This window comes from Boleophthalmus pectinirostris, unplaced genomic scaffold (genome assembly GCF_026225935.1).
Source record: "Boleophthalmus pectinirostris isolate CB_2022bp ecotype Guang Dong unplaced genomic scaffold, ASM2622593v1 HiC_scaffold_4, whole genome shotgun sequence".
NCBI lineage: Eukaryota > Metazoa > Chordata > Actinopteri > Gobiiformes > Gobiidae > Boleophthalmus > Boleophthalmus pectinirostris.
The window spans coordinates 20,334,242-20,359,847 of NW_026571353.1; the positions used below are offsets into that span (position 1 = coordinate 20,334,242).

Consider the following 25,606-nt stretch of genomic DNA (forward strand, 5'->3'; position numbering starts at 1 on the left):
AATACCATAATGTATTCCTTTGATTTAGGATAAGTAACTGTATTCTGAATACCACCAAATGAGAAAGTAACTGTACCGGAATGCAGTTGAGGTCAAAATTACTATTCAGAATACGTATTCTATACATATATGTATTCAGTTACTTCCTAACAATGAATATGTCCTATTTCTTATTTTGTTACTGTGCAGACCTAACCCTGGTTCAAAATAGATTAATTCTCTTCAAATAAAAGAGGTAGAGGCCGTTGACAGTAATCACACTGACTAACTAGAGCTGTGCTGGCGTCACTATGTAAACAATAACATTTTATTTAGTAGTGAACCCTTGCAGTTATCTTATGTAACATATAGTCTAAACATAAACAATGCAAATTTCAAACAGGATTTAAGATAGTATGTTTAACTGTGCTATATTGTGCTTACAGTTATGAATATTAATCATTACAGATGTGGTAAAAAGATGTAGTGAGTAATGTGTTGGGATAATCCTCGTATATCGGTTGTGTTGTACTTGCCACACATAGTGCATACAGTTGTGTGATCCACTGGTACGTACGTCCATGCGCAAAATGCGCGCTGACCGGACCATCTGTGACCTGCCCTCTCTCCATCGGAACACATTTGAAGGGATCACTCCCAGCATGTTGTGAGCCGCTCACCAACCCTGTGCTCATCCAGATTCACCCCGCCCCTTTTTGTCGCGGCGTCGTCAGTGCTTCAAATAGCGCTGGCGCTTCAGAGCTAGTCCAGCTCTGCGCTCAGAGGCGCGCGTATCTCCCACACCACAAGAAGACGCACGTGAAGAGGTGCTGATGCTCGAGCGGACCTACACAAACTAGAGCGTACTTTCTGCTGTTTCTCTGCATGTTTCTTCTCAAGCAAAGTGGATATTTAACTTTTATTTCACACGTTTAATCGGAAGTTTTATTTGAAGTAAACAAGGTAAGAGAGATTGTGTCTGTATAAATAGCCCATGTGTTTCATGATATGGATATGATATTGTGCTTTTTGAGGAGAGAAGAGCTGCTGCATCTACAATGGTGATGGAACTTTACCATGTTACTTAAGCGTGCGGTGATTAGCCTTGCTCGAAGTAGTTATTTGTTCCACTGGGTGACTGTTGTCTTTCTCCGTGTAGAGGCATCTCCTGTCCACACAGGAGCTCTTTGTCAGGGGGTAGAGGGCAGTCATGCGTGTGCTTCTCCGTGCACTGTGCTTGGACCACATAGCCTATGTGAATGTAGATGCTGGCTATAACAACCTACATGTTAAATCTCGACCTCTCGTGTTGACACGGAGAGTGGAAACCATGAAGTTGGACGTTAACCTCCGTCAAACTAGGGTCAGAGTGCTCTGAATGCCGATCAAACAATTAGGGTAGTCAGTGAATAATTAAATTCCATTATTTTTGCAAAGCCCAATTTAACAGCAGTCACCTCTCGGGGGTTTTCACAAAATGTTGTGAAAACCAACATCAAACAATAACGTTATCTAAGTCTATTGTTTTCTGTTACATTTGCATAGTTAGAAAATATTAATTTTGCTACACTTTTCCTTTTATGACTTCTGTAGTCAGCTGTTCTGTGAAACAGCTTTTAGTGAATGGGAAGCCTTGTGTCTTTTTTCCATTTGATTCTTTATAGCCGAATGGCAGGAGACTCTGAACCAGCATCAACAGGATAATAATTGATTCATTTTAAACTTAAAAAATATTTTCTTAAATATTCAAAACCACTACTGCCAGCTGTGCTGATGAAGTACTTACATTTTATCTCAGTAGCATTTACAAAGTCCTATTTTGATAAAAAATTTAATAACGCAATCGAAGGGGCAGTGGATACTCAGAGTGATTGAATGGCACTGATTTCATGTTTTAGTGTTGCAAAGTGTCCAATTGATCTTTTCATATTGTTTCATTTATTTTGTATTCCAGTTCAGTTTTTGCTTTATTACTATGATTAAAAGTTTGTCTGGTGGATCTGTAAATCTCCAGCCCATGTGTCCTTAGAGTATGAGAATTGTTTTAGCTACAGCTCAGTAAAAGTAAAAACAATAAGAAATTCTGTTTAATTTTTAATGAAAAACTACAAACCACTACATGTAAAAATGAAGCTGTTATTGAACCATTTGGTTCAATAACAGCTCTCGCGAAATGGGATTTCTGGATTTAATCAAAGGTGAACCTTGTAACTTTTATGGTTAGAGATCTTGTTTCCATGAAGATGATATTATTAATGCTTTACTTGGAATAGTCCACAGTATGACATTAAACAAAAGCCTAGGGGAAAGACATTTAAAAGCTAAATTAAAATGTAATTAATATGTTATCCTACCCAGCTCAAATTAACTTAGACTATATCAAATCTGAACATTTCACCAGCAAGTCTAAGAAGTGAAGTAGGACTAAATCATTTAAATAGATGATTTCCAGGTCTAATGCTGTGATTCCAAGAAGTGAAATGGAACTAAATCATTTAAATAGGTGATTTCCAGGTCTAGTGCTGTGATTTCAGTCCACACCCACCCATCATCATGACATATGCATTTGTCCATAAATAGAGTTATCAGGTGGCACAGAGACCTCCACTTACATATTCAAACTCGGCTCCCTCAATTAACCACTCGTGCATTCTGATCATGTTTTATTTACTCTTATTTTTTATTCAACCGATTCCCAGGGCAGGAAGAGACGGTAGTGCTATTACATCCGCGCTGAGTGTTCCTGCTGTCAAAACCACGGGCCAGCTTCAGAAAACCGACTTCAAGAAGATGTTTTTCCCTGTACATTTAGGAGATGTGAGTCCTGGAAGATTCAAATGCTTTCTAATAGCAAAGGGCAGCAAAACATCCCATTACTCTTTCAATGTATATGTATATACTCTTTATCAACATCACAATGTCAAAGAGGTCTGATGGCATCCTTCCATTAGTGAGTATGAATGAGCTGCGAGTGAATAATGCATGGTTTTCAGCAACTCAGCATGTCTTCAAAAGTTATATTATTTTATCCTACGAGACGATTCCATTTCACTTGGAAGAAATTCTGATAGACACAAAAAAATGTATTAGTAAGCTTTATTGAATGAGCTCAGACGCCGGCAGAAGATTTTGTGATGAAGGAGTTGGATGACGATTAGGAGATGTCCTCCCCCGAGGCCTGAACTCTGGAGGTGATAGAGGTGAGGTCGATGAGAGGATGAGGAGAGTGAAGCGAACAATGAGATGATAAGAGCCGAGGGGGAGCTGGCACAAGTTGAAGAGGCTATGTTTCCGCGAAGGGGGTTTAAATTGGGCAGACTGGCACGGATTGGACAGAGAGGAGGTGCAGCGAGCAGGAGTAATGGGAGTGAGGTGATGAAGGATGAGGAGAAGGTGAGGGGAAGGTCTGGAGAAGTAGTGAGGTAGACTGGAGAACAGTGAGGTCTTCCAGGCTGAATTTAGTAACTACATTACTCAAGAATTATATAATTAATATAATATAAAAAGTATCACAATTTTACAATGTATTTGCTGAGGCAGATGCAAACTTTACCTTTATTCTATTTCAAATGATGTAATGTTCTTTTGAGCTCATTCAGACCAAACCATACATCAAGAGGGAGCAGGCAAAGGACATTCTCCCAGCTTCCCCTAGATTCACTTCAGCTTTTCCAAAACTATGAAAATGAGAAACATTAAGCAATGGTTTCACCTCTCCTTGACACACAATTTGGGAGGTGTTTGAAGATGTTATAACAAGGAGTAATTATTCAAGAAAAAAAGTATTATTTTGCAGCACTGATTGGGGAATAACAAGGTTAAATGGTACCTCTGTGTATTTTAAGTAACTACAGGTACTGAAAATATATAGTACCAAAAAAATCCTATAAGACCACTGTTACATATAATGATAAAAATGAAAACTATTTATCACATGTAACATTTTAAGGTAATCTCAAAGTGCTAAAGAAAGCAGATTAAGTTTTTATTGGCAGACGCAAATAAATAACTCAATGCAAAGTAATGGTTTTGCTCAAAGAAATGCTTTCATGAAACATTTATTGCATCTTTTCAGGTTGTTGTTTTTTCAGCCATTAAAACTCTTGTGCAAGACAGATGCTATTCTGCCATTCAACACTTCAGGCAATGCATTAATATTGCCATGGAGACAAAAAGCAAAGTTACATAGTGCACCTTTTAATGGTAACGGCAGTCATTATTTTTACTGTCTCAGCTGCCACAATTTATTATTTCCAACCTTGACCACCTACCCTTGTTTCTAACTATATTGCAAGAAACTCAACATGCTTCATTTTATCTGTCTGTCCACTGTCAGTAAATGCTGACTCTAAAGGGATTGTGGCCAGCAGGAATTGTACTAAATAGGAGATTCATCCAGACATGAGTTTATGCACACTCAGCATCATATCTCTTTTGTTGGCTTGGATGCACCCTTGCCCACTTAACTGTCTATTATTACTAGGGATGCTCTGATCCAGCTTTTTCAGTTCCAGTACCACTGTCGATATTGATGTTATTTTATAAATTGTGAATGTGGATTTGTTACTGTGAAATTGAAATGTACAGATCTTTTATATGCAGATTATTAGATCACATTCAGATTATGGGCACTCTAAAATCCTAAAATTATATATTTATGTACCAGACCTGATTTTTCTTTGTCCTATAAGTAATAATCCCAACATGAGTAGATAATTTTTACACATTATCTGAATTTTACAGAGGTGAAGTGTTGAAGTGAAGATTACACTAACAATGAATTTAACTGAAAAGTATGAACTAAAATCCCTTGATCTCCCTTGATCTCCCTCCCTTGCAAAATGTAAGATGACTAGAGAAAGAAGACAAAAGTATCCACAGATGAACCGGATGAAATTTCTTGGCTTCACATCAGTCTTTCCCAGGCCATTGCCAGCTCAGCTTGTTGCTCAGTTTTTTCTGTGGCTAACTGTGATGTGCTGGGCAGTAAGGGGTGACAGGATATTGAGTTAATTCACTCCCACTGACTAGTTTGGGTTCACATGGAGTCACAGCACTCTGAACTGCCTGTATATAATGGTAAGATCCAACATGTAGGTTTTTAGATTCAGGATTTGATTTCTTTAGAAATATATCTCCCATTGTTTTAACTATTGTCCACTCTCTGAGATTAGGACATCATCAAATTATAGAACATCAGTGCAACCTGTCCTTGGTTTTCAGAGTGATGACACAATAATGTGGATTCTTTTGGATGGACGAAAGTCCTCAAAATGGCACCAGAAAGCTGAAAACCATGATACTTTGTTTTATTTCGTCATTGCTAATGTTGCTAACAACATTATTATTATTATTAATACTACTACTACTACTACTACTACTACTACTAATAATAATAATAATAATAATAATAATAATAATTATTATTATTATTATTATTATAAATGTATTTATTTTTTGCTCATTAATGAAACGGTTTTGACATTTGATCCAAACTCTATTGGGTGCTGCTGGATTAAAAAAAAACAAAAAACATTATGGTTAGTAGTGACATCATCATCATGTTGAGCACAGGGTCCCACAGGGGCATGTGCTCTTCCCTCTACTGTTCTTTCAGACTCACTTGACTGACTGTGTGCCAATAAACCTCATACACGACATAATGAGAATTGTAGATGATACTGTGGTTTGCCTGCAACTATTGTCTCTCCACAATTCTTCTTTTATTACACTTCTTCTCCTCTGCACATAATGTATTACTCACTGCTGTCCAACTCACTGCATATTTAACCACAGCTTATCTTCAATGCATCATTTAAAGTACAGAAGACATAACCTCTCAAATATTACTGGATCATACAAAGCAAACTTTCCTATTCCTCTCTTTTTACTGTGGTTCACCTCACATGTTGAGTTGACATGTCTTCTCTGTTTGTGTGATTCTTATTCTTGTGTTCACATGTACCATTCATATGTACACTGCCATGTTTTGCTTTAATACAGAGCGAACCGCTTCTTAATTTACCAGGTTGAGAGTAACAGTGACTCATTGTAAAGAATATTAACAAGCATATGAACTTGATTGTGGATAGCAAGGTTATTATTTTAAAATGGCTGTGTAATCAACAAATGTTCCCTGGTCCTGGTGAGATTTCATAGTGCGTTTTGTTCAAAGTGCCAGTGCAAAAGGAAACTTTCTGAAGAATAATAATGACAATTTTATGGAAAACACACTACACTACTTTGAATAATCCCTTAAACTCTTTTGGAAATGAACCATATCTTAATTAAACATGAGCTCCATTAAATAAATAGTGCAATGAAACACCTCAGTTATTAGTATCTATAATGACTCAATGTTAATTATTTAACCTCATATACAGAACCTTTCCGTATGAGTGCAAATAAAAAGTTGTCACAGCAAGTGTGATGATGGTGACAGACCTAATAAGATCAAAGTTCTGCCAAAACAACACATCGTAATGAGCAGATGAACATCATAACATCATATATATAAACTTCCATAGAACACTTTTAGATATACTAGTGGAAAAACATATCAAAACAAATTAAGATATACAAATTAAAGGCCATTTCAGTATCTCATGGGAAGTCTTGCTTACTTATACTTTCTTTCTCAAAGACTCCCTCCTGGGAGCTGCTGCATCATGTCAGGTGACAGAAGTGCTCTTAGCAACAACTCATCTTTCCGTAGCCTGATTCCGGATGTCAGAGCCCGGTCCGCCCCTGATTAGCCCTGCATTACAACTCTGTCACCCTGATGTGCTTATGCCGCTATGATCAATAGATTATCTGATGTGCAGACGAGTCGACATGGTTCACTCATTATGCTGGCATTCCACACAAGCTAATCGGATAAACTACTAGGGTATGATGTAACCATGGCGACAGCGCTGTGGCATTTAATCGACGAGAGGTCAAAGGTCAAACTCAGAAGCAAAAGTTGGCAAACACACTTAATGCTTTTTTCTTCTCTGGAGAATATCACAACAACATGACATACTAGACATTAATCTGACCATTTAATATTGTGGACTGAGTCTCGTCTTTTATTGATTTGATTGATTACTTCGTGAGGAACTTAATTGAGTTTCTGATTCCTTTCATGAAAATAATTGATTCAGATTGATCTGGTATGCACTGACTTCTCTTTGTTTTTGTTTTGTTTTGTTATTTATTTTTTCCTTGCAATTACAGCTGATCCTGGTTTGCCAGTGGTTTAACCTGTGTATAGAGGACACATATTTTTCTCATTCTCAGTATATGGACAGTCCATGAATTACAAAATCAAGAATAGCTCAGCATTACAATAGTTATAAGTAAAAGCTAGTGCTGATTTGAACACACCTACCTTTTATGTGGGAACACAGATAGGTCATATTTCTGAAATTTAAATCACATTTTTACATACCCTTCATTTAAAGATTACTCTTTTCATCAGGCTCTGAGTTTCCAAATATGGTCCAATCCTTCTCTGTATAAGACTGTGTTCCATATTGCCGCTAGTGAGTATATGTCATTATCATAAATTATACAGTAACAAGGAGCTAAATGGAGACCATGATGGTGCACTGTCAATCTGTACCAATGAATTACAAGTATTGGTCATTCTGGGTAGGATTGTTCCGATAACTGATGTTGGCAAATACTGTGATAGCCTACTGCATTTTTTTAGGTAACAGTGACTATGCAAACCAATTCACCGATCCAATAGCATAGTGTAGCTTTCTGAAGGAGGATGGATAGTTGAGGGCTGTAGCTGTTTCGCTAACGCCCAGAGCGCTTAACTGACTGTACACTAGGCTCTGAGATGCTAATACAGTGAAGAGAGAACTTTAAATTAACTCTGAATACTGTCATGTTAAATTAGCCCTGTACTCAGAGCATGAGCTTCTTTATAGTGGCTTCCCTGTTGTTTTTGTTTTCAACACACTGTGGTATCGAATAGGTACTTGGTAAAAAAATATATCGGAACAAATCTATTCTGTGTATCAAGTTTAGCAACACAAACCTTAAACAAAACAGTGGTCTAAAGATTTACCTTACTCACCTTGTGTATTCTGAGCATCCTAAGTATTCACCACGAGGAGTTTTGGTGATTTTCAGAATTTTTAGAAATCAGTTTTGTCGTGAGAGTAAAGCTAACAACAATAACAAACATGCTAAAGCACACTTCCTGACTACAAAACAAGAACAATGCATACATGTTTTAATCTCAAAAGCTGCTTATACATTATATTTACTGGGGCAATACAAATTTAGCTCAGATGCATGGGAAAAAATTGTGTAGAGACCCTTTAAACCAGGGGTGTCAAACTCAAATTCACAGAGGGCCAAAATTAAAAACTGGGGCTAAGTCGTGGGCCAAACTAAATATTTATTGAAAAATTTCAACAACATCTTTATGTTTTCTCTTCTTTTGAGATATGTAATGTTATAGCTTTTCTAATTAAAGTAAATATTTAATAAAAGTTTGCTTAAACACTGAATCCAGAACAAGCATAATATAAAATAATAACAACATATATGTACCTAGCGGGCCAGCTCTAATACATATTTGATATGAGTTTGACATGTCTGCTTTAAAACGATGTAACAAGTCAACTGCTGCAAATCACACCTCTGCTCTTCTTCTCCATAGGTTTAAAATGAACCAAGGATTTGAAACCAACTTCACTCAACTGTACGATAACTGGACATTTTACAACTCCAGCCTAGAGACAGTCCTGCCCAGAAACAACATTACCTATGTGGGATTTTACCTGCACCCGCCCTCCACGGCTTCCATCTTCATCGTGTCCTACTTACTCATATTCTTGGTGTGTATGGTCGCCGGAAGAAATAGGTGAACTGCTTTGTTGTTCTTCATTTAGTCGATCTCATTGTGGAAAAGGGATGTGTGGACAAAAACGTATATTAGAGAACGTGCTTGTGTCTACCTCGACAGTTGTACGTCTCGATTATTAGCAGCTGCCTCTGTTCTCATGTGAATGACTGCTTATCTCTTGGACACCGTGTGCGTTCTCTTCTGCCTCTTTGGTATTGATCCTTCAGCGAGGGAACATACTAATCTCGACAAATCATCGTCCATATTACTCTCTTGTGTGTTTCCGACCTTTGACCCTCCACGCATAATCTCTCTAAGCGTAGGCATTCCATAGTCAAGAATGGTGACGGATATGGTTTACCTTTCTGTCGCGGTGGGAGGCAGCAAATTGGTCCATTAAGTGTTCTGCGTAATAATCGAGCTCCTATCGGTATGAGAAGATTTTGCATATTAACGTGTGAGTGAAAGCGGAACATAGAAGTAATAAGTAAAGCAGTAATATTTTCGTCCTCGCGAAGTTGCTCGAGACCATTTCAGTTTGCTTGCATAAGCGCAAATTTCTTATTAGTCTTTACTAAGTGTTGGCTGAAGTGATGTCTTGCTCTAAATTTTTGGCAGCTGAAGTTGTTAGTGGCTCTGATTTCTCAGGCATGGTGAAGTGTTCTCTGAGGGATGTGGTGTATAGATATAATAATAATATGAGTAGTAATAAATGCATATCTATTGTGTTCTAATTATTAGAATTCTAATATGTAGTCGAGATATCTAGATAATTGTGGTCTGAAGGCGGTCCTCAAGGTATACCGTCTTCCATAATAATATAATATATAATTTGGTCTTGAATACTGAACTATGGTTAGCCTGATGTCCGGTTGCCGATATGTTCCCGGTCACATTCTGAGTTATATGAAAGTAGGGTTCGCATAACAAGCAGCAAAATGATATCCCTGCACCGCACATAACACAAATCCAAATATCTCCAAGTAACACACATATTGTACGGCAAGAATACTCATAATCTTTTAACACTTTAAGGATATAATACATTAGCCCATTAGAACAATAACACTAGACTTCCACTGCATGTTTCTCTTAATGCAATATAAACTACAACATACGAAAGAAATACGCGATCAGTATCTTTACCATACCAATGGATGCTATGCACTCTTGCTCAACTCATTCCGCAGCGGAAGATTCCCGCATCCATACTCGTTCCTAGGCTCTCCCTGCCAATTACTATAGTTCTATATAAAGATGTTACTCACGTTTTTATTCTTCAAAACACAGTGAAATGTGAATAAGAGAGTTAACAGATAGAATTTGTATCTCTATCCCATTACCTCACATAGTAAATCAAAAGCTGGAGAGGTAAGACTCCTACGTCGTACAAACTCAAGCCAGGTCATTGTTATAATGAATCAGTACAGCGGAAGGTGAGTTTTGAGATACATTTGAGCAAAAAGCTGATTGGTCTGATTGCGCAACTAGGATCGAAATAGATGTTGAGGAATGAGATGTGGTTGCTCCAGTACTATGATCTAAGCAGGAGATAGTTTTACTGCATTTCTCCTATGACCTTAATGTGTAGATCCACAGGGCTATTGCTTAGTGCAAAGTAGGAAACTCGTTTTCAAGTGATTCCATTTTCGAATCCCTCTTCAGCATATCTTAAGTCTGAAGCAAGCGGGAACCCTAGTATTGAGCTTCAAAATAAATGTGCACAAATTTCGATAAGCTGTGGCTTTTTGCTCACTACAATTCAGCAATTGATTGCTCTCAAAAATCTCTCATGCAGTTCTGGTATCTGCCTGTACTGGTTACATAACCAGTGTACTGTAACTGCACTGTATAATATCCTCAATAAAGACATGTGGAATGGTGTGAGCAAGAAAAGTTGTGTTTACTGAAGAAAAGATAATTGTTGGTATTTTACTTCTCGTGGAGAAATAAGTGCTAGATTTTTATCTCGAAACTGATTGAATCCATATTCAACTTAACTAGGACAGTCAGGATTGTGTTTTAAGTTAAGACCTTAGTTTTCCAAAAGTAATATAAAAGTAAAAACACCATAGTGCCGGTGATACTTAGAGCCATAAATTTAGTCCTAGTAGCTTGCTAGATTTTAATACTAATGAAGTTACGAACGTTCAATACTCATCTATTTAAAATTTGAAAAGGATAATTAAACTTTATATTTCTGCTATATTCATAATTATATATGTGTTACTTTATTTGTAACTAATTCTTGTTAGATGACTTATTGATTATAAGGAATGAAGATAGAAGCGCTTGATAATATCGCTATCTCGATATATCACAATATTCTTAATTCTTGCTGACAGAGAAAATCATCGTAATGTATCTCTTTTTCCCAAGATCATATTACTAGCCAACTATAGATTCCTTTTTTTTTCATGTATCAAATATGCCTCAATATAGTAATGATCAATGTATGTCTCTCAATTTTATTCTTTACAGATGTTACGCTTCTAAGTTCAAGTATATGACACTCTTTCAGGATATATGCGAATTTTTAGCTATATAAGATCAGTGCGGTAGTCCCTAGATATCATTATACTTTTAACATAATCTTTGCAAGTTCTCATCATATATGATTTGCACTCTAGTGTGTGTTCTGTGTATCTGTAGATAACATATTAGTAAAGTAACTGGGCGTGTTGTGTGTGGGTACAATAGACTGAAGCCTTTTGTAATAAGATAAGCTTTACCTTTCAATACGAAATAAATTCCATTGAGTACACTTACACGTATGAACAATATACTTGTTTTTCAGTGTATTGATCAGCGACAGCAAACGTTAAATTTACCTATGCTAATTATTGACCCTAGCCTGCTTGACACTTCCTACCTATAGATTAACTTTCATACAAACAAATGGAGAGCATTGATTATAGTATCTAGTATTTTTGTGACCTTTCTAAAATAGCTTCGTCTGCACATTGAGCATGCGCCAAGTTTCACAATAAGACTATATGCATCCGTGAAATATGGTCTTGATGTTTAGATCGCATTGTAACTCTAATTTAAATGTATGAGCATCAGTGTTTACATATGATAAGTGATGAAGAACTAATCAATGTCTATAGTGTACGAGGTGTTTCTTTTGGATTTGTTAGCTATTTGTCTGTCTCGCAGGAAATAATTAAAGCGGATGAAATGATCAGGAGGTTAGTGTTGTAGATATAATTCCACTGATATTTGTTTGATGTCTACGAGAATGCTGCGAGGTGTGCCTTGCCACATCTGCCGCATGATACTATCAAAGTGTTCTCCCTGCATAAAGGGCAAACTGAAAAGGTAAAATTCCTCAAAGGTATGGCCAGCCCTGCCAAGTTAGCTAGGAATCTCCCATGCAGCAAGCCACTGGTGATTAACGCTAGGTGATATGTGCTTGACTCAAACTAGTTTTGGTCCTTAATGATAAGGACATCGATAATGCGTTAGGTTTATCAACTGAGATGTTGATAATATGCTTGACTATGACTATGTACATTCATCGACAAGTTTAATACTTAATCTAGAGGTCGTCCAACATTGTATTCCGTCACCTCAGCTGCCATCTGTAATGGTATAGATTCATTGAGGATACTGCATGATAATAGCTAAGAGGTCGTAAAACCGTTGATGCTACTACCCTATGTGTCCAAACTTAAACATACTTGTATTTGATGCACTTTTTTTGTTGCATGATATAAAAACTCTAACTGGGATGTACTACTATGAGTGCCACTCTCTTCACATAAAAACTCTTCTTATAATTGTTGATATGATTTTATTGTTGTGTTCTCATTCTCGCTTTTCATATTTGTTATCTTTTTTGATGAATTTTCACATTAAATCTTGAGACTTCAAATATATCTAAATGGTATATATTGAGATATGATAATTTAATTATAATATATTTGAGGATTGTGTACTTGCACCAAGCTTTTTGGTGTCTAGGTCTCTGTACTTTATCTCGAGAAAAAAATTTTGTGAGTAGTGATTATTGTATACTTGATTATGATCTCCTCATGATTATTGACATATACAAAAGGTGAAAAAAGTGTCAAAACATATCACATGATAAGTGTTCCCACATGTCACACACTTTGCTCGGCTTTAAAATAATCTGTTAGTGTGTATGAATGCTCAATTTATCATATACTAAAAGAAACAAATGTTTGCCGCGAGAAAAGAGTTTCATCAGTTACCTGTGATATTAGCGATATTGTCATTTCCATTTAATTACCTTGTCGTTTGTAGCAGACTCATGCACATGTACACATACCAGGACTTACTATTCTGTCCTTGGCTGAACTTTTAATATGATACAATACTCTGCTCCTTTCCATTACATTATAGAAAAGTTTGGTTGTGATTTTATTTTGTGGTTGCAAAATCACATTCGCAGCTAATGCTGCTACCTTGAGTTTCGCCGACTCTGTAAGATAATCATCTTCTAGTGAGCTCCAGGAAATGACGATATGAAAATACCATTAAATCTCCCCTATGATTCAAGAGGCTCTCACTTTCTCTATCTTAGTAAAATTGACCAAACAACTAAAGCAAAGGGACATCAGGTAGATACGTGGGCAGGAGAGTAACAAATGAACTCATGGTGTTATAGAATCAGGAGATAGTTAGAATTGTGACTATATAGAGGGAAGAAACATTGGTGGATGCCAACCGAATTGGTGTAGTGCTTTTATAAGGGATGGTATTTTCCACCAAGTCCCACTTCCATGTTTTTTTTGTGTTATATTTCTTTATTTATGATTGATTACATAATATCAGCATATGAATATTATGTGGAAACTTGCTCATTAAATAGTTTTTTGTTCTTTAGTTAATTAATTAGAATGTGTGACTTCATATGCAATACAATCAACATAATTATCATATTACAGTTTTGTTTCAACTCAACAAAGTCTACACTCCATATGTCAAAGATATCTGAATCTACTTCTGTATGACTTTTTTCGTACTTTTGCTCGCTCTCTCATATACATATTTGCCTTTCTTATTTATTATCTCCAGCTCATATATCTCAAATGTATGCCTACACTCCTGTGGCCATTGAAGCTCTAGAGCATAGACATGTAAGTAGTGCAAGCAGACCATAGCCAACTCAAGTATGATACTTGTGCGCATTTTGAATCATTATAACTGACTGTACAGCGACCCAACTTCTATTTGTACCCTCGAGTGTGACAGAGCTAAAAATACTTCGGCGTGTAATGCCTGTATCAGCCTTGGTACCTCAACAATGGACTTGCACACAGCAGCAGTGTTGGCTCAATTCGGGTTTCTCTCCAACAGAGAGAGTCTCTCTCTGGTTGGTCCGAGTATAGTAAGCTCCGCCTAGCAACTAATTTTGTGTGTGTGTGCCAAATATCTGTATGGTGTGCCTTATTTACATTTACATATTCCGAGTTAATATTTTATTAATAGAGAATGCCTCACATAGAGCGTCTATCGAGGACACCCTGTATCTTTATAATATCACAATATTATACTCAATTCATTATAATAATTTATTTAAATATTCGATAATAGCTTTCGTCGCCCGTTTATTCATCGTGTAACCAGATTATGGTGCAGAATGTATCGCTACTTTTTTGTGACACGTCTATCAGGTCGGGGCTTACTAGGCGCCAAATATAAAGTATAGTTCGAGATCAGACACAAGCACACTCTCTCTGACCAAATTTAAGCCGCTCTTCTAGAACTTATTGCAACTCGGCATATTCATGTGATTCGAGTAGTATGACTTATCGATGACCCTGTAATAGCTACAAGAAAAACCAAATCCGACTTTTGCTCACGTGCAGCACTGAAGATGAGGATCGGTTGATTCGTGACTGATTAGTGCTATTGTGACAGGATACTGCGTGTATCAAGTTAGACGTAGCTTCCATCTACTCAAACTTATTCTACTTTTGGTAGTGTTGTGTCTCATGAGCCTAAAAAGCGCTTTAGCCTGCTGCAATGAGTTGAATCATCGTAATTGTGCTCACTGAAGCACAAACATGACTATCCATTGTTTGGTAGTCTAACATCACTCTAACCTTACATATCCTGACTATTGGTCACATATTTTGACTATCTTAGTGGACCCAGAGGGTCTATCCAGATTAGGCACCAGACTTGTAGAATGCCGTTGTGGCACACCTAGTTACATGGTGTGGGGGTGGTATGGTCTCCTTGATCCAGTCCTAACTCCATACATACTACTAGCCATGTTCTTTACTTTAATCCGCATGTTAGCGATTTGTCAAGCTCGACGGGTATTAATCCCACCAACACAACCAAACCCTACCAGGGAGTCCATCTTGGTATCGATTTGAGTAGCTCTGTCTCGTCTGTGAACTGCGAGCTGCTCGCCATCATCGCGACGCTCTCTGAGAATTGCCTATAAGACTACACCTAGTCCATCTAATGGAATAATATCGTACATGAGAATCATCCAAGTGTGTGATCGAGTGAGCTGTGGTTGTTCGATGAGACAAGCAGGTAGTGGACCCTGCACTAGAAAGTTGCGCGTACCACAATGTAAATGACACAAAAGTTAATCTAAATCACTGATAGACACTTCTCAGCAACGTCATATCAGTCGAAAGTGTCAGATATGAAAAAAACTCACCTTGGTCTGAAAAACTGCAGAATTTATTGTCTAGTGATGTTAGTGAATATCAGAAAATATGAATGTTGAATGTTTAATGTGATGTTTGACTCGGACCAGGTCTAAGGAGAAAAATAAGCAGTGCGTCTAACAATTTTTGAGAACTATGTATTAGTCGTATACAATAAAAAATGACTATGCTACAAACTAGAGTCTAATGTTTTGTCTGTTTTAGTCTGTGACATTAATGCCGTACATCAAATTTTGTTGCTGCTATTGTACTTAATTACTTGTCGTATATACTTGAGAGAGTTTGTCTTGAATAAGAGCATGTCGACGAAAATCTCGAATAAGCTAGCTAGCGAACGACCAACTGCTAGTTCTTGTTTTGTAACTACCGCACAAACATTTAACTGTTATATTACTACACAACTCTAATCGTTGTATGTCCGATTCATGTAATTTTCGTGAATCTTCCAAGGTCTTTATGGCTGAGTGCACCTAATGCTTATAATATGCCACTGGATGGTCTTATTTTCACTTTCCTCCCAGGTGAACTGATCTTAATATTAGTGTGTATAATAAAGACATAATTAGATGTGTAAAACAATTTTAATATATCTAAAGCATAACGTATGAGAAGAATTTTAAGTATATTTTTGAATGATACACGAAAATATAATTTATTTATAAATACGTCATTGAGTAAACATGTTTATATTTTGCTCTGATATTCTACACTCAATAACTATATACTAATGCTGCCAGCTTGTCAAGTTTCTCCTTCGATAATTCTATCGAGTGCAACAAATAAATATTACTTAGAATAGATATTTTATTAGAATTTACATTTATGTTACACTTATGAAAGAATAGATAGTTCTTATTATTGCAATGATTCTCGCTCAAACGCTTTCTTATCATCTCCCTTCTACTGCTTTCTATATCTTGTTGTTTCTGCTCAGTTAGGTCACCAGTGAGTATTCTGATATTGATGTATGTTTACTTAGTGCTTATTGCAATACCTGATAGTTAATTATTGATACTTATGTTAGAATTAAGTACTAATTTGTCATAGTAGGTCATATAGTGTGTTTCCACGACACCATAGGATAACTAATCTTGCTCTGACATAGTTATATAAAATCTGGTGCTGTGTAAACGCGTCGTCCTATTCTAGTGATAATAGATTTTTTTCCACAGCTTGATGAAATAATCATTGCAAGAAGGCATATTATGGAACAACTTAGCAGAGCATTTTTTCTGCTGACACACTCATGCATAGACGATCCTGACCGTAACAGGTACTGTACTGATCTGTATAACCACGAAACAAAGAGATCCTCAGTACCATATAATATGAATATTAGGATATATGTACAATAAACAATGACCTGCTCACCAATGGACTCATCTTCTCCGCTGATATTGTATGACTTAATTTGCCAAAACTTATGACTCAGCTAGAGAAATTGCAATTCCGCACAATGTGCATCCAAAAATCTAAGACAAAACAATACTTTTCTCTAAACCAACACACCGCTGTATTGGTAGTCTTGCAAAGGAGTTGATCTCTCCCAGGGGCCGTAGTAACATTTCAAAATATAGATGCATCAAGATTTCAGTATATAATTAATCAATTTGTTTTTTCCCTGCACCAAAGTCAGTATGTCGCTTTGTCTGCACTCTTGTGTATGCCCGATTAGAATATAAATTTTTATATTAGCTTTGGGATGTCTCCAATGACAAGAATGCTTAATAGCAGAGCTCGAATATCATGCCATTTCTATGAATAATAATCAGCTCCTTTAAATTGAAAATGTGCTCTGACTCATTTGCGGTACTCATGACGGAATTGCTGGTCTCTGGACCCTTTCCTTTAGTTGTACGACATATACCTTGACAGCGGATTACAGTGTTGGCCTCTTCCATGCCCGTTTGAGTAATATTACCGACCAGCCACTTGTTAATCATGACCTACGTTATTCTATTGTGAACCTCATTTCTTTCCTTAATTGGATCCATCTCCTAATAACATGATTTTTATTTTTAGACACACTTTCTTGTCGAATTTATGACTTTTATCGACAGGTGTTTGAGCCTCCACAAGACCGGGACCTGTAATGTGTGCTTGGAATTGTGCTACCCTTATGTGAATAGGTGAGTAGCCGTGTGAGTAAATATATTATATTGAGGCTACACACTGTGATTCCGCATAGCCCCTCACTGTGATTACATGTTATATGTGTTATAATCTACCTGTATTGATATGGTGATTACCTCCTTCTCAGCGTGCTTATCTGATCGCAGTCATTCTATTATGCATATATTTTCATTATTATATTTTGGTTGCTTTCTCCTAACCCCTGGACCATTGTTCCCCCTCCAAGACACTTAGAACTGACATTATCACAAATTCCCATTGCTTTGATGTGACTGTGGTGTGGTTATATCCCTTAGTCCGAAATGCTATCTCACGTGGGAGTACAATTTACCATTCTGAATGAAATCACATTTAACAGTTCAACGTCACACCTGTCTCCTCCACGCTATTTATAGTTTTCTAAGCGTCATTTGTACGCTGCAGCATCTCCAGGTATGAATGGATACGTCTACAGCTGCCCGTCTGTGTTTGAGGTATGACTTAATAGTGGTACTGAGGCAGATATTTTCATTTCTTTCTGTCCCCATGAATTGTTTTACGCTAACCATGGGAGTATGATTTGTTTATCACCACGGCTAAATGTTTGGAACATTGTTGGTTTAATATAGACAAACCCCATTATGCCAATGTTGTGCAAGAAAAGATTGATGTATGAACTTGCGAGACCAGAACCTCTGCAAGGCATACCTCCGGGGCTACTGGATTTTACACCACAAGAGAAACAATAATATCGCGTGTACTTCAATTGTGTCTGTAAATATTATTTAAGTATGTTCTCTGAAATTGATCCTCCATAACTTATTGTTTTTATACAACATCTTGTGGTCACATTAGTGCTTATATTCTCGCTCGATTAGCCAATGGTATAAAATACGACATACCTATTCATTCTTCAAGACCAGTACTTTAAATAGTTGAAGTGTTTGCACTGTGACTTCGATCCACGAATAATCCGGTAATATAGCTCAATAATTGATTCTTATTAATTAAACCAATAATGATTTTTTGTATATTAGAGATAGAAATTTAATTGGAACCGAGGTATCCCGAGTTATCCCAATATATGGTGCTTAGATATGAGTGGTTTGAGCGTAAGGATCTGTTAGCATTTACCTAGAATGACCACTGCTTAGCTGTCCTCCTTCTAACGTACAGCTCACAGAACACAAAGTCTGAATCTTGAGTTTTGCTTAATTTCTGTATTGCTCCATTCACGTTTTACACACAAACATTTGAGTTCTTCTCTCAAACAGAAAACACTTCAACTTGTGATGTCATGTAATAATATCCAAAGATGCTCTACTGTCTCTTTTTCATTTGGATCATTTAAACCCAGAAATTTACAATCTCTACTTAAGAAAAGGTAAAACATAGCTTCTAACTTGCAAACTTCTGCTTAATGACATCGCAACGGTGGAACAGAGAAATTTGAGGTTTTGAGCTGTAGACAGTCTAATAATAAAGGATTAATCAAACATGTGAAAAAAAGCACAACTACAGGTATGATTTTGATCAGGTAACAACATTCTAACATGGCTCATAGGAGTAAATTTTGTGTAATATAAGACTTTTAAGTAAATGCAAAATGTATTCCTGTTATTGAGATGTATTTTCTGGCATAGTCACAAGGGAAACATATTCAGACATTCAGCTTGTTGAGATTCACTTCCTCTTTGTAACAAGCATGTGTGATGAATTGCACTATCATTCAAATGCATTACTCAAGAAAATTACCCATAGTCCCTTTCTCTCAGCAAGGAGACTTAAGGTTCAAGTCCCCAAAGGTATCTGCATATCTTCCACGTGTTACTGAAGCCATGTACCTTCACACAGTACTAAAAGAAGCGTTTATAAATGAATGTATTTACGATCCAATAGTGTTTTAGGTCCTCAAATACACAGTTCTTTGTCTTTTGGGTAATCCGGTACCATTTAAAACTGCTAACAAGAAACAGTAAAAAAATCAATACTGACTGAATAAATTACACAACTTGTGATCTGTCTAATAAATTGCATTACCAGCTTATAGAAAACACAGCGTTCATCTTGGTGCTGAACTTAACAATGTGTTACTTGTGTTAGCCTTGTGAATCAGAGCTGTTTGACCTTTACTCTGTTTAATATGAAATTGAAGCCCATTGCACAAGCTTTTGCTTAAGTGTCTCTTCTTAGAAACAGAACTACAAAAGCATTAGAGATAAAGGCGGCACCGTGAAGGCCACTGAAGTTACCTTTCAAACATTTGTTAGCGGAGACAGCGTCAGAAGCTGCAAATTGGTCTGAGTGTGATAATGAGGAGAAGATCAGAGTAGATGTCTTTCATGCATAATCCACAAAATGAACACCAGATAGAACTCTCCTTGTTAGGATTCAAAAACTGATTTTTCATTTAAGATAATTATCATCATCCATCTCCCCAATCCTTGGTAATGTGAAACAATTATATATCAGATTATTTTTCTTGTTACAGCAGTACAGGCTGTAGCCAAGTGTTTTTTGTTCTGCTATGTTCTCTTTATGCATCATTAGGAAGTATGGGTGGCGCAGAGAATCATTTTGTACATAAATGTGGCACCCAGCATGCGCACACCACACATGGATTTAGCTTGTTTTACTTGAAAATAAGAGCAGTCTAAAACCTGAATCAGAGACCTAAGCTGCTCTTTCATCCCTCCTTAAAGACTCACAAAAAGTCATCTGTGTTCAGCAGCACCTCAGGAGGCATGGGCCCTGGCAAGGACACGCTCTGTGAAATGTACTGGCATCCCAATTACCACAGTCACCCTATTTCACTGTGACGTGATTAAACCTGCCAAGTATGTATAAGACAGGCAATTTACTTTGAGGGTCAGTCGTGAATGGTGTACAAAACATGTGATGCTCTGTGGGTTTTTTAAGATTATGAACAAAGAAATGTACATTAGCGGAGATGATATGCAAACATGGACACTTGGTCATGGTAAATGTAGCCTACTGTTTGTACTAATAAAATATCTTGAGGACTTTGTCACACTTCACAAAGACCTTTGTCCCTTAAAGAACACACAGTGACATGAGCACAATTAAAGATTGTGTTTAGCTTCCTCTTGGCAAGGTCACGCTTGTAAAAGAGATTGTTTATTTGAATAGACCCTTTCAGGAGTGACATGTTTAGAAGAGCTGCACACACAACCTGATAGTGATAAGATCATTCTATTCCATTAATTTTAGGCAGCAAAATAAAAAAATAAAAAACATTATTATTATGATTTTTAGTAACAAGTACTAAGAGTCAATATCTAACTTCCTCTTATTTGGGCAGGATTTGTGGTGCTTTGTGAAATAAAATGAAACTGTCATTGTCATGTTGTTGCTCAGTCTGATTTTGCTGTGTAATTTGTCTGGCATAACAATTTAAGTAATGTTTATTATATCTATATATCCTACCTATATTAAATATAATTAAATGTTGAAATATGCTTAATATGCCACCATATTCCATTTAAATTTGTTATGTAAATGAACATATTTTAAACAGTTCATCTTCAAATCAGAATTATTTGCTTTTAATTGACATAAAATAATTAAGTGAAAAAAGAGATAATAATATATTTAAACAGGGTGAACATTTAGAGTTTAGTGTGCTGCAGTGATTCTGAATAAATGCCGAATAGCCACTGTTTTTTTTTTTGTTAGCTTTTTTTTTTTTTATTTATATGATTTTGAGCACTCAGATTCTCAAACACTCAGCTTTTCAATAGACGGTCTACCTTTAAAGAAGCCACAAACCTTTTATTTGAAGACCGTGAGCTGCATTTTAAGCAGGGAGAGAAAGGATGGATCGAAAGAGGGGTGAAGTAGGCAATTTAGTTTAAAAAAAATAAAAAAAATTTTGAAAAAGAGTTCTTTGAAAATAATTTGGGTTAAGATCATAGCCTATATAAATGGACATAGCTAAACAGCTAGCTGCTGCGTTCCAAACAGCTACTGAGCTTGGGCGTGCTTCTGGCGCCATCGACCCTGGCTGCAATTCACTTTCTACTGAAAAAAACTCGGCCCTCTCTCAGTAAATGCTGCTGTCGAGCTCGTCATTTTGGTCTTAAAAATATTCATATTAACTTATTCTATATGGTCCTTGTATTTATTGTGCTATTTTGTCTCTAAATGAAGATATGAACTTTAATGACGGACAAATCAGGTGCCTTCTTTCTCTGAGGTCTCTCCTGGTAGTGTTAGGCTTGATTGACAGCGTTGCTCGACGCCTGCATTATGGCATTACCTTCAACATCCTTTCTCTGGATTGGCTTTTTGGTTGCCATGGTACTTGCAGTCAAATTCCAAATATAGAACTCCGCTCCACATTCACCCCTATAACTCCTATAAGCTTAATTTGGTTGGAGCTGAATGCTATGGTTGACGTCATACCCACTTTGTTCACCCCTTGATAAAGTCTATGGTTAAAATATACTGTGATACGTGCGGCTGCAATATCCTCAAACCTTGGTCAAAAAATTTTTCAAAGATGGTAGATAGATAGAAAGATACTTTATTGATCCTGAAGGGAATTTTGGCAGCAGCAACAATGAAACAGTGTGCAGTCCATCCTGTTGCATTCATCAGCTTTAGGAATGTGCTGTACAGACATATGGCACACGTTACTTCTAGAAGCAATAAGCCATGCATTAACTGTTTTCCAGGTAGCTGACAGTTGGAGCTTTTATACAGTAGTCACAGTGAGTCATCTGACAAGGTTTTCCAGCATCTCCTTTCTAATGGAAATGGGAAAAGGAGCATACCTCTACATACTGTATTTGATCTGTGATTATCTTGACAAACATAGAAATTGGTCATTACAGTCTATTCATCTCTCAACCATCTGTCCTGTAAAAAGGCCACTCATGCTGATTATAACAGCTCTGTAACAGCACTTGATGTTCTCCAGTTGTTAAGTAGCCTGTGTACTTATTCCATGTAAAATAAATGTATCATAAATGTGTTTGGGTCATTTTTTAACAAGCAATGAGAGATACTGTATGTGTACAAATTGTTGCTCAACTTTGCCATGTTTTTCCCCCCTTAATAAACTCTGCTATTTCACTCACATTTTCCATTGTTGCTGCAGGTTCCGTTGCATCGTGTACCCATTCAAGCAGAAGCTGACCATTTCCACAGCAACTATGATCATCGTCATCATTTGGGTACTGGCCATCTCCATCATGTGTCCCTCTGGAGTGATGCTGCAGGTGACCAAGGAGCACACCATCCGTGTTTTACTTGGCTATGACAACAAGACCAGCCCCTTCTACTGGTGCCGCGAGAACTGGCCCAACCAGGAAATGCGCAAAATCTACACTACAGTTCTGTTTGCCAACATCTACCTGGCTCCCCTTTCACTCATCGTGATCATGTATGCTCGGATTGGAATAACCCTTTTCAAAACAACAGTCCCAACAGGAGGTAAACCGGGCCATGATAACCGCCACACTGTGTCCAAGAAGAAGCAGAGAGTCATCAAAATGCTTTTAATTGTAGCATTGCTTTTCATTCTCTCCTGGTTGCCACTGTGGACACTGATGATGCTAAGCGACTATGCCAGCCTTACTGAGCAACAGTACAGAATCATAAATATTTACATTTATCCTTTTGCCCACTGGCTTGCCTTTTTCAACAGCAGTGTCAACCCTATTATCTATGGATTCTTTAATGAGAATTTCCGAAGAGGGTTTCAGTCTGTGTTTAAGTTTAGTCTGTGCACAGCGAACGGACAGAGGAGGAAAACATATTCCCATAGGTTGCAAGGAAACTCAGTGCTGCCGGCAAACCATGTGCAAACCTCTATGGAGCCCATTTCTCTCAATAGCCTGGATAAGACTAATTGCAGGAGACTTAACCACGTGACTGAACAGGACCTGGTCATGGAGGACCTTGAGAAAGGATCATGCAGCAGTGGTGGCGTGACCGCAGTGTCTATATGAATATATTCCCACCAAGGTGATGAGCATATTTGAATTTCAGGAAATTGCCTTTGTCAAATCAAATTAAGTTGTCCACTCTTTGCATAAGTAGATGGCACAACTCCCACAAGTAGTGTTTTTTAATAAGATTTGCTATATTGAAAAGTAAAGAGTAATTTTTAAAGAGTTATTTTTTGTGTTGCTCTTTTGTCTACGCAACCTCAAAATTTCAGATTCTAATCACTTACTTACTTAAGTTTATTTACACTTTTTAGCTTTACAGTTATAAAAAATGATCACCAATTCTATAGTATAGTCAACCAAAATACTGAAATAGTACGTGCAAATGCAGTTGTCACTGTAACATATGGGATTTATGGACAATATAATGCTGATCGTGCTGCTCCATGACATACCTCTGTAAAGATGTAAAAAAGAAAATGGTGCATCAAACAACCTCAAGTTTACATTTAATTTCTGTGATTAAATGTCCTGAAAGAGACTCTACACATATGTTTGATGCCATTTATATATATTCATGAAGATATATCATGATCTTTTTCTTGAATGTACTTGTAAATCTCTGTGAATTTCTGTCATTTGAAATCTATGAGAAACTATGATGTAGATTTAAAGAGGTGTGAACATGTGCTGTCTGTTTGTCTGTGATGCTTTGGTTCTGTTGTTACTTGATGAGATTAGTGCAAAATGCCCCATACAAACAGGGTACGCATTCACACAATGCGTTAAATACAGGGATTAAATGGTCAAAAGCACACAACTATATTTTTGCCTTTCTAAATGTAAATATTAAGCATAAAGAGTAACTTATCTTCAAGTCATTACCATGTACGGACACTTTCTGTGCATGGAAAATCCTGCAAAAGTGGGCAGACAGAGAAGAGCAAAAAGCACAAGATCTCTTTACGAAAAGTAACAGTGGTAGAAACATACTTGTGGTTCAGAACTTCAGACAGTGTAAGTTAACTTGTTGTTATGGTAGTTTGTGGTATAGATATTTATTCTTCCAGAAATAATCTCCTTTGACCAGGATCGGAACGTTGTTTCTTGGAATCAGGAGTCAGTCCAGTTCTCTTTAATGAGGCAGAAAAATGCAATTTGTACAGTATTACATAAGTTTTAGGTTGCTGCTCTGATGGCTCTTGTGTTCAAATGTGGTAGACTGGCTGTCATTCAGTATTATCCATAGTCATGTTTGGTGGCTAACGCACACTGCTCCATTGCTTTAGAGCCAATATGCAGTCACTCAGTTCACACAGTCTGGAAGGCCCTATTTACTAATGTGTGTAAAACAAATGGAAGCGTGTGTTTTTGTCACTGGTTTGGGGCAAATTACTCTTTAAAACAACATGACTTAAGACCACTTCCATAATTGAAATCAGAACAGAGTGGTGCTGGGGGGCAAGAGTGGAGGAAAGAAGGAGACCGGACCCTCAGTTTTCTACAGTGCTCTCAAAACATAATAGAAGTATGAATAAAAACTGCCCTGCACCACCAGCCGATCTTTATGACCTGTTTTTCAATCCACTTATTTTAAAGTCATAGTTCCTGGCTCATCTGACATATCTACTTAACTCTTGTGTGGCACATTAGTCATTGCACCAAACTGAATTCTTTTGTGTATGTTGTGGGTGACTTGCCATCTGGAAACTGCCTAGACAATAATTGGATGTTTGCCGGCAACACAATATTGAGAGTGAAATGCCAACCAACAAACAGCCTTTAGGATTATAAACATGCTGGCACAAGGGATAGGAATCTTAACACTGCTGGAAAATAGAACCAGAATTAGATGTATTCTGCTGTATCCTGCTTTAGTTCTTCTCAATGCAAATATGTCAAGGGGATTCACAGCAATTTAAAACACATTTGCAACATGGAGCACTTGATTTGATGACAAACAAGGTTGTGACTTGTTATTTTCACCCTCCGGCTTTGAATGTAATGAATTTGTACTTTTTGTGCCTGTGGTACATCTCTTTATGCGCTCTGACCCTAAACAAGGGCACATGAAATAACTGTGAACATATTAG

The 25,606-nt window shown here is 37.1% G+C and overlaps 1 protein-coding gene across 1 annotated transcript; it reads left to right on the top strand.

The window, feature by feature from the left end:
- Window positions 1-896: 896 nt before the first annotated feature.
- Window positions 897-23,573, top strand: npffr2a (neuropeptide FF receptor 2a). Its single transcript, XM_055161927.1, has 3 exons — window positions 897-942; window positions 8,642-8,845; window positions 22,616-23,573. The coding sequence occupies exons 2-3, from the start codon at window positions 8,649-8,651 to the stop codon at window positions 23,571-23,573; spliced, it is 1,155 nt and encodes a 384-aa protein (XP_055017902.1). The 5' UTR covers window positions 897-942; window positions 8,642-8,648.
- Window positions 23,574-25,606: the final 2,033 nt, after the last annotated feature.

Coding starts and splice junctions, on each gene's coding strand:
- npffr2a (XM_055161927.1), top strand. CDS start 8,649: ATGAACCAAGGATTTGAAACCAACTTCACTCAACTGTACGATAACTGG. Junction 8,846..22,615: donor ATGGTCGCCGGAAGAAATAG/GTGAACTGCTTT, acceptor TTTTTTAACAAG/CAATGAGAGATACTGTATGT.